This window comes from Neophocaena asiaeorientalis, unplaced genomic scaffold (assembly GCF_003031525.2).
Source record: "Neophocaena asiaeorientalis asiaeorientalis breed wild unplaced genomic scaffold, Neophocaena_asiaeorientalis_V1.1 scaffold150, whole genome shotgun sequence".
Classification (NCBI taxonomy): Eukaryota; Metazoa; Chordata; class Mammalia; order Artiodactyla; family Phocoenidae; genus Neophocaena; species Neophocaena asiaeorientalis.
Genome location: NW_020176571.1, coordinates 1,351,027 through 1,361,080, shown reverse-complemented (window position 1 = coordinate 1,361,080; position 10,054 = coordinate 1,351,027). Strand labels below are relative to the sequence as shown.

The 10,054-nt window shown below is 55.7% G+C and overlaps 1 protein-coding gene across 2 annotated transcripts in view; it reads right to left on the bottom strand.

The window, feature by feature from the left end:
* Positions 1–564: 564 nt before the first annotated feature.
* The window catches only part of DCP1B (decapping mRNA 1B), a 50,013-nt gene continuing 40,523 nt past the window's right edge, over positions 565–10,054 (bottom strand). For both annotated transcript variants that reach the window (XM_024733199.1, XM_024733200.1), the window contains exons 6-9: positions 7,271–7,399; positions 5,066–5,743; positions 2,836–3,084; positions 565–770 (exon numbers count right to left, since the gene is read on the bottom strand). In XM_024733199.1, the coding sequence (XP_024588967.1) occupies positions 705–770; positions 2,836–3,084; positions 5,066–5,743; positions 7,271–7,399 (1,122 nt within the window). In that variant the 3' untranslated portion in view covers positions 565–704. The remainder of the gene's footprint in view (positions 771–2,835; positions 3,085–5,065; positions 5,744–7,270; positions 7,400–10,054) is intronic.

Here is a 10,054-nt window from a genome sequence, read left to right as displayed (position 1 = left end):
TGCCCGCACTCCACTGCCTCCCCACAGAGGCTTAAGGACCGGCCTTAAAGTCTCCTCTGACCTTCGTCTCAGCACGTTTTGCTGAAAATGATGAAACGTTCCTTCGGAAGCAGGCAGGCTTCTGCCGGAAGGAGCGGACAAGACGCGGTGTTGCTGGAAATCTGGGCCATCTGTGGACCCCTAAACAACTCCCCCCTGGAAACTGGTGAGAAGTACCTTTAGAGATCGTTTCCCTTCGAAGGCCCAACGGATGTTTACAAAGGAAAGGTTTACTTTGTCTGGAAGAGGCTGGCGGGGCGCGTCAGTGGTCACGGGCTGACACCGCCACCTGGCGGTCGGCACGTTGTCCGAGTTCCAGAAATAACCGGGGCTGCTAATAAGAAAGAAACCACGTTCCCAGAACACCCCTTCCCACAGAGAGAGAACTCATCTAGAAATGGCCCAGTACATGTAAGAAAAAGTCATTTAAGCTGGGTATTTACCGTGTGATCTGAGCAAAGGACTTTCCCTACCCACTCAATTCTTGGTACCAGGTGCATTGAAGAATGTAATGAAAAAACTGCGTGACTGAAAAAAGCCTGAAGCATTTTATTTCATATAAGACATACTTTAAAAAAAGGCAGAAACATTTAGGGAAACAACCTGTGACCTGAAAGAACCTCAAGCCGGAAGGCCCTGGAGATCAGTCTTGAAATGTTTTGCTTTCACAGAGTCTTTTTCACGCTGAAGAGATAAGCTTCGTAGATTATATTTAAGAAGTTGTCGTCATTCTGGAAAACACAAATCAAAGGCCCCAGGGGATGTGACTTGGCCGGCAGAAACGAGAGGCCTTCTGTCTTGGGGCTGAACGGGCACCTTGATCCTAAGATGCTCCTCCCCACCTGTGCGTGCCCACGGAGGCTAGTTTTTAAGCTGAACAGTCAGTGGGCTGCAGGCCAGGCCAGAAGGGTCAGCTGCTGGTCCTCGGTGGCCAGCCCGGGACATGGCAGGTGCTCGTGGCCTGCAGCTCAGGCGGGCACCAGCCTCGGGGCAGCGCGGAGCGGGCCGGCTCCCGAGAAGCCTGGCCTCCTGTGTGGAGAGACCTGGGGCCCCCGGGAGGCTGCACGGGGAGGACGTAACCCAGCTCAGTCCTCTGAGCCTGGCTGGGAGGTCACTGGTGGCTCTGAGAGGCCCCCGAGTCGCCCACAAGGGGTGCCTTCGTTGTTGGGCGTAAGTTAAGACTTCCCTGGCAACGTGCTTGGCTGGTACCCTGCCAGAGCCAGTGCATCTCCACCCCGCTGCACCACCCCCCATTAGCTACGGAGAGCTCTGGCCTTGGCAAGCCGGCAGCGGTGAGACTGCGGGCTCTGGGCCCCTGCTGCCACTCTCGAGGCCAAGGGAACCATGGTTCCATCGGCGGTTTTCTCTGTCTCTGATGCTGGAGACGCGGCTCCCTCCCACCCCGTCCTTTATCGCCCTGGCAATTCACCCGCGTTTCACACTCCCGCTTGGCCTGGAGCCAGGCTACCCTGGCTTTCCTGCAAAGTCTCCCAGCACGAGCCTGTGTCCTAACAGCAGGCAGAGAGCAAAGCCGAATGCCTGAGTGACTCCCAGCAGCTCATGGGGAAGATGCCGTCTAAAGCGCGGGGAACGTGAAACGCAGGCTGGGTGGAGGGAACGGACGTCTGGTCTCTAACGAGCAAGGTCCAGGGGCTGCTCCATACTTTAGGGGTCCCCACTACTGCACAGAGATCTTTGGAACAGTGTTATTAAATGGAATAAGCCAGAAAAAATGTGGAACTTTTTACATTCAAGTTTTTTGTTTATTGCTCACAGAAAAGGAGCTTACAGATGCCCTGCCTAAGTCCTCAAGAACTTCTCATGAATGGCTTCTAGAACAGGTGGAAAAGACCCTCATTTATGAATTAGTCAGGTGCGGTCACTTCTCGTCTGTCTTTAGCAGATTGCTACCCTGCTTTCACACTCAGATGCTGATTTCTGTCCCCATTCCATTCCTTCTCTCTAAAATACGTTACCTTTAAAGAAACATTCTTACCAACGGCGACTACTGTCTTTTTGAGTAGGATGAGACGAGCAAAAGTGCTGGCCGCTCTCAAGGTCGCCTGACACTCAAGCAAAAACCTTACGGACTGTCTGCGAAAAAGATACCTCAGTACGTGAGCTGGGGTGTCTGCGGTCCGTCTGGGTGAACGCACTGCACTTTGCAAGGCCTGTCTCGCGTTCGGGGTGGGCTCTGCCATCTCCCGGCCCCGTCGTGCAGTGGGAAGGGGCACGGCAGCCAGGCTGCAGCCCCAGCTCTGCTCTTTACTGGCTGGTGACCTCAGGCCAGTCCCTCAGCCTCGGCGTCCTGGTGTCTAACACCGTGCCCGGCCCAGAGCTCTGTACAAGTGTCATCGCCCTTATTACTTCATAGGGGCACGAGGAAGCCATCCCAGCCTGTCCTCACTGGCAGGTTTCAAGGTCATCTATAAAACATGCCGTGGTCATCACAGCCATTCCTGCCGCCCCAGCTGCATCCTCCCCGAGTAGCGGCCTGGGCGCTGCCGCGGGCTCAGGGCGGCCCTCCCCTCCACTGCCCTCTGGCTCCCGACGGCCCCACAGACCCGGGACCCTCCCAGGGGCGGCTTCACCTCCTCCTCTTCTGCCGGATGGCACTCGAGGACTTAGCCCTCCAAGTCACAACGTCCAGAGCCACACTGAGTGTCTGAAACGCACCCAGAAGCGCTGGTCTCGGGGTGAGCTGCTGCCCTTGGGGAGCAGGAGGCGGGCACAGGCACCAGCAGGGCAGCAGGCCGCTGGGAAAGGCCTACGAGGAGGGAGGCGGCGCCCTCCTACCTGGATGAGGTGCAGCAGGGCCTCCTGGAGCTGCGGTTTGGTCAGGGCACTGCCCGGCGTCCTGGGGGGCTCCGGCGTCCGCAGGGGCAGGAGGGAGCCGCTGGGGGTGGCCGCCGGGTCCTGGCTTCCCGGGGGCAAGAGCCCGCTGCCCCTCTCTGGCGGTGGGGCCCAGGGGGGCTGCGCGAACACCAGTGGCGACATGAGCGGAGATGGGCCCGCGGCGGGCGGGGCGTGCCGGGGCGAGAGGACCTGCAGGTGGGAAACGGGCCGACGGGCGGGTGGGTGAGGGCGGCTTGCGCACGGGGTGGGTGCAGAGAACGCAGAGGACACAGCGGGTTCAGCGTTAACCATCCAGGGCCGAGGGCGACGGGAGGCCAGCCTCCATCTGCGCGCTCCTCCCTCCTGGGCACTGGCGGCCGGCGCCTGCCGTCCTGACTATGCTCCCCACGGCAGGTAAAGCTCGCGCTCTGAGCAGCACCTCCTTTCTCCGGCTTCCTGACATCGCCTGGGGACACACGCCAGGCCCCCAGCCTTTCCGCCGGGGCTGTCCGTCTGCGTCCCTCCCGGCTGCGGCCCCAAGTTTCCGCCGTAAGGGACCCACCGGCGGCCGCCTGCCCCCTCGCCTGGTGCGGCGGGGCGGGCAGGCGGTGGGATCACCGTCCACCCCACCTCCTGACTCTCCGTGCTCGGGTCTCGGGGGCAGCCCCGGGGCCACTCCTGCAGGCGTGCAGGTGGCCCGTCTGTCTGGGCGGGTCTGTCCGCCTCTCTTGGCCAGCAGGCCTAAAACCAGGGGTCCCAATAGCGTTTCCAGCTGTGCAGGCGACATCTGACCCACCTGATGCTTACAGCCACCTCCCACTTGTCCCCAGCTCAGGTGAGAGGGAAGAGCGCTACTGTTAGCCTCCCGAAGCCCAGGGGCTCATGAGAACGGGCACAGGGCCAGCCACGAGGAGCTGCTGTGGTTTCAGAAGCTCCCTGGGCGTCGTCTTGGGCACAGAGTAGCCTGGAGGAAGGCGGGTGGTCTGCTTAACTGCCCCTGCGCGCCGTCGCGAGGGGCGGTGGCTTCGTGGACAGAGGAGCACCGCGGCCCTGCACCCTGCGAGCACTGGAAGGGGACCTGCCCGCAGAGGCAGATGGCCAATGATTAGCCCCGATTTCCTAGGGTCCAATCTAAATCCGCAGGGGCAAAAGCAGAAGAAGGGGGGCACTGTGACAGTGAAGTGAGGATGAGGGCGGGGAACAGCCATGTCTCCAGAGCGGCAGGAACTCAGATCTGAGATTTTCATCAGTAACAGGCAAGAACACTCCAACGCACAGCCTTACATACGTGAAGACTGTGCTCCACACCGATGGTCTCTGTTCCAAAAAGTGAGAGATTTCTGAGGCACTGTCGTAAGCTACTTGCCGAAACACGACAGAAGGACCAACGTCATAAATAGGGAGAACTTCCTAATTTTTAAACCCAATGCATTTTCAGTGAATTTGTACCAATCCAAATGGAAAAAAAAAATTCCGTCAGATCTCCGGATGTTACCCACAGGCAGTGAAGAAATGGAAAAGCTTTCGGTTTTCTCACGGTTCTAAGTCATTAGTGACTATAGAGAACCATCTTCCCTGCGGGGACAGAACATTTCTGAGAATCACAACACCTCCCCTCTCTGGCAACCGGTGTGTATGTCGCGGGCCGGGAGAGAGCCTTCTGCCTCTCCGGACCCTCATTAAGCGACACCTGCTCAGACAGACAAGGAGGCCGCACCTTCCGGGGTCGGTGGCCTGCTTCTCTGCGGGCCTCAAGCGCCCACGGGCTGCGGCGTCCGCAGGGGCGGGGCACCCAGCTCCTCGGCTGCACGGACCACGTGCGGCAGGGGCGGGGCACGCAGTCAGCGCTTGTAAGCGCGGCCTGGATAATGAACGCACGATGACTTACTGTGGACCGAAATCACCAGACGAGGTCAGGTGTCTGGCATCCCCGGAATGATTTCAAATGATTTCAGACCCTAGGTTTCCGAGGTCAAAGATTTGGGTTTTTCCCACGGCCACGTCAAACCTCGTCGCACGAAGGTTTAACTGTAGGAATGAAGCCTCTGAAGGGAGGAGCTCCCAGATTGCTGGGCCAAAGCCAGATTCCCTTCCAGGCAGGAGGCGAAGGCGGGACGCGATGCGCAGACCAGACGGGGCTGAGCCCGCATCCCCGCGCCCTGGCAGCCCCTCCCGGCCGGCAGCCGCCTACCTGAAGGAGGGGAGCCTGCTGCTCCGTGCTGGGGGTCTGGTCCCTCCAGGACTCCAGGGGGTTCCGTGCTCCAGCGCTCGGGGTGGCCACGGGGAACTTGGCCGCCAGGGCTGGGCGGCCGGGCGCCGGACACTGCCGCTCCTGTTGCACCGCCTGGAGCTTCCACAGCAGCTCCCGCGGGGAGACCTCGCTGGGCCCCAGGGGCTGACGGCCGGGCCCAGGGCCGGGGGGCGCTGGCCTCGGGAGTGCCCGGGGCCCCGGCGTCTCGGCCGAGGCGTCTGGTGCCGGCGCCCCAAGGATGCTCTGGAGCTGGTCCTGCGGGTTCTGAGTCCTGGGGGCACCGTGCACGCGGCGGGAGACCTCGGGGCCGCAGGGAGACCCTGGCCGCGCGGCGTCTCTACAGGGCCGACTCTCGGGCAGCTCTGCCAGCGGCTGCAGGTCCGCGCTCCCGACCAGGAGCTTCTGAATGGCGGGACAGAGCTGCTTCTCGACCGGGGGCGAGCATCTCCGGGGTTCCTCGTAGGACAGGGAGCGGACGACCCCCTGCCGAATCGGAAGCTTCTCTTGCTGCTGCTGGTGGAGGGTCTTTGGAGGCCCCGCGGGTTCGTGACACGTAGCTTTGTCCAGCTTCCTGAAGAGAGCCGTCAAGGACAGGTGTTGGGGTTCAGGGTCTAAGGTCTGGAACAAATAACCACGTCTGAAAATGGGGCCACATGTAATTTGGTTATATGGGGGGCAGTGAAACATAACTTACTATTTACAGAGTCAATTAGAAAGGATGAAGAAGCTTAGTGATAACAAACTTTACACATTTGGGACCTCTTTTTTAATGTCAGAAATTTTCACAGCCTTCTCCCTCCCACCCCCAGGACGGCCGTTACATGATCCGTATCTGCTGATGGATAAACAGACACGTGATCCCTGCTGGGCCTGGGGTTCACAGGCTGGGGACCACTGCGGCACAAAGCTACAGACACTGAAAGGCAAACGATCTCTTCAACGGGAAGCCCGTCTATCCCTGCAAAGTACAGGAAGACACTGAGGATTTGCAGAAACGTGAGGATTTCAGAATTCCCGGTAGTATTCCACAGAATTAGAGAAATGGAGGGCTGGAAAGAAACCTAAGTCATTTAGTCTAACTTGATCCTTCCAACTACGTAACGGTAGCGATAACAACCCGTCAGATGTGTGATGCCACAATCCCTGCCCCCCCTGTGCCGCCCTGGCTTGTAACCAACCTGCTTCCTTCCCGCCCTGTGTCATCTGGCATTTCCCTGCTGCTTTCTGTCTTGCTGGGCTAAGCAAACATGAGATTCTCCTAAAGTCAACATATTCCGGTTTCTCTTAAAATAAAAAATGTCCATGAAAAGCAAACTTATAACAGAAGCTAAAAGATAATTAGAAAAGACTTATTTTTTTACAAAATTCAATATAAGACTTGCATTAGCCAGTCTTTATGTTTTTGGTGTCCATGGGGCACGAACCCGTGTCCTCTGCATCGGCAGGTGGACTCTCAACCACTGCGCCACCAGGGAAGCCCCATGTTCATTTTTTTGAAATTGATTTAAACCAATTCCCTTTAAAAAAAAACCTTTAGTGAGGAATAACCTTGAGAACTGGAAGCAGCTGCACTCAGTGGTGGGACCTGCAGATCAGCGATTCTGCTGACGCTGGACTCTTCTGAAAAATACATACGCTCACGCAGAAACTGCTGTCATGCTTATATCTTAGATGCAAAAACAATGACAAGCCATGAGGTCTAAAGGGGGATTTGACACCAGTCCTTAGACCAGGAATCCCATATACACACACAGCGCCTGGTCCCGGACCTGGCACCACGGGGGCGCGTGGGCTGTGGCTCCCTCAGGGGCCGTGGAAGAATACAGCCCGACGTGTAATGGTCCCGTCAGCTCTGACATGATATTAGGTTGCTGTCTTTTTAGAATACATTATCCTCTAAGGAGTTCAAGTCCACAAGGGATTAGCACAGAGTCAGGGAAATGCCAAAAGGAAAAACTGCAACCCCTTTCTAGGAAGAGTAAATTATTAACAATGACAAAATCTCTACTTTGGAATCTCTCTTTCCTGGATTGACCTTAGGGCACCTGCAGAGCATCGGCCCCGCCTTGACGCCTTGACCGTACTCCGGGCCAAGTCCCTCAGGAGCCCCACAGAGGCCCGGGCGGAGAGCAGAGGGCTGTGCACCTGGCCGGGCCGAGGGCCGCGCTGCTGCCGGCTCCCACTGGGCTTCACTGGAATCGGCTTGATGAGATTGGGGTTGTCGTAGATGGCGGACGAGCTGCTGATCTGTTTGGGCTCAGGACAGGCTTTACACTGAAATGGAAAAAAGAACCTCATTTTTGGTGTAGAAGAAGCTTTAATCTTTTAAAAAGAACGCATCTTCTTGCTCTTTATTTTATCTAGTTGGTACTTAAAAAAAAATAGATCTCCATGTACAAAGGAAAATCCCTTACTCTCCTCTGATATAAGCTACATTTGAGTATAAGTCAAATTCAGGTCGAATTTTTCTTAGTTTGTGCAATTCTGTGCCTAGGCCTGCAGGACCTGGAGGCCCTGAGACGCCTGGATGCCTGAAAGGCGGCGGGTCGCCGGGAAGCAGCCGCAGTCTCCCGCTTGCCCTTCGGGGATAAACGGTGGAGGAAGCGCCCCCTCGGCGCCTCGTCTGGGCCGCGGGAGGGTTCTGCGCGCGCCTGGCAGTTGACTGAAGGCTGCAGCACTGCGTCTTCACAGCAACCAGCCCTTTTTAGTCGACAAACCAAAACGTCAAGCCGACCCAAACCGCTGATTTAAAAATTACTAACATCGTCTTTATTTAACAAATGGCTTTTTGCACAGACAGAGTAATTCAAATCCCAGTGTTTGGAGCCGCGCGCTGCAAATTAGAATTTCATAGAGAAAGAGACGAGAGACAAGCCTCATCGTTTCAAACCCTGAGTCATTATCACACATTAATCTAACCAAGCCTGCGATCACTCACACCGTGGCATTCGTAACAGAGAGGGCACAGCAGTGATGTCTGGGTTTCCCTTGTTGAAACACCAAATAAAACTCACTGTAAAACACGGCCTTCTGCACTGTGGACTCCGCGGCATTGTTGTGCCCTCGGGCCAGGACACACCTCACCATCTGGAGGTGGAGTGGCTGCCAATGCAACCTTGTCCCTGGGGTCCCACGGTTCCCGGTGTGCTTTATGGCTATTGGCTGTATTTTCTACTCAAGGATGTAGGCGCCTGGGGCCGTTTACTACCACGCTCACTTAGGCTTGTAAAGTTAACTGCACAAAGGACTAATTATTTTCTGCCAGTACTTTGTATATTTGGCACTAGTATTGAATGGCACGTGAAATCACTTTACGAGTCATAAAATATCATTTCTAATTCTTAGGTGAATGACGGCTGCAGGACCCACTGGTCTGGATTCTAAGATGTGGATCACCAACGCAAGACAAGAGTGTAGCCTCGTACAGTCACTGACAAAATGTTGGCGTGAAAAGCCTTTACCGAGAAAGTGGCCGCTTGGCTCACTTCCGCGAGTGGCCCTGCCTGTGTGCAGGGACCCTGGGTTGCAGACTGCTTCACTGTGGACACGCTCGTGTGGGCCGCAGACAGCTACCCCCGAGGAAGATGGCCGGAAGCTGCTTTCCGTGTCACTAGGACGGGCGACCTACCAATGAGGCTTCGCTGTCACGTAGAAAGTGCCCAGAACGAGACACCACTGATCTCTGCAGCTCGTTTTCCACTTGTCTAAGTTTCTATGCCTCTCTCGACCCAAACACTTTAAGCTACTTGGAAGAACTTGCAGGGTTGGAGAAAGTATAATGGGTTCTTGAGAGTACCTGAGGCCTTAACAACAACGTCACATGAGCCCGTGTTATCACACAAACACACGTGTCCACGAGGGGAGAAGAGTCGGCGGGAAAATACACTAGAAGTGCTAAAAGCAGACATCTTTGAGTGGCAGGATTATGGGTAGTTTTGTTTTCTTTCTTATAGGCTTGAATTTTCTCAGTGAACATCAAAAGACACAGTAATTTCTTTAATTTCGTAAGTCAGAACCATAGCTAGAGGACAACTATTCATTCTTGCCTTAGGCCACAGAACACAAAATCATCTTAAATACAAAACATCCCACTTATTCTTTTCTTTTCTTTTTCTTTCTGCAGTATCGTTGACTTGCAATGTTGCGTTAGCTTTAGGTGTACGCAGTGATTCGGTTACACATGGATACACGTATTCTTCAAAACAGTCCACTTCTGAAGGCTCAGCACGTAGCCCCGTGGCCCAGGACCGCTCTGGCCCGGCTGCTGCCCCCGCTCACCTGCACCCCAGCCCCGAGCCTAACCGGGAGGAGGAAGCTCCAAGTCACAGCACTGCTACTTCACAGCAGATCCACAGGAAGTTGTTTCTTCGGGGAGAAAACATAAAGTACCGGCCAAAACAAGGTTTTTAAATTACTTTATTAACTTTGCGTAAAAAGTTGTGTCACCAGGCTTCACTTTATCCGTATCACCTTCCTCCAGCTCCAAATGCTTCCTCCTCTTACTTTTTGGGATTTTCACACATTTACACGGTTTAGAGTTGGAGAGGCCCTCAGAGGTCATTCAGGTTAACACGCATCCAGACCAGTGAGGTCCTTCTGTAACGTGCCTGGTATTCACCATTCTGTCTCTTCTTGAAAACCTCCGCTAGCAGGAAATCCACTTCCTCGCGGCAAGACTCCTGAGGAAAGTCTGCGTTTCCATGTCCCTTTCCTGCACCCGGGGCCCGGCCCACTCCTGTTCCCCACACTGTCTGGCGTGTCCGTATGTGTTGGGAGAGCAGATGACACAGCATAAGGCAGGGATAAAGCAGGGCTTCCTCGCACAAGGGGACTCCTCGGGGGCAAATACACCCGGTGGGCAGATCAGAAGCCACACGAGGGACAAGGAACACGGGAAGTAGGCCTTCAGAGACGTCACCTGTCGCCAGG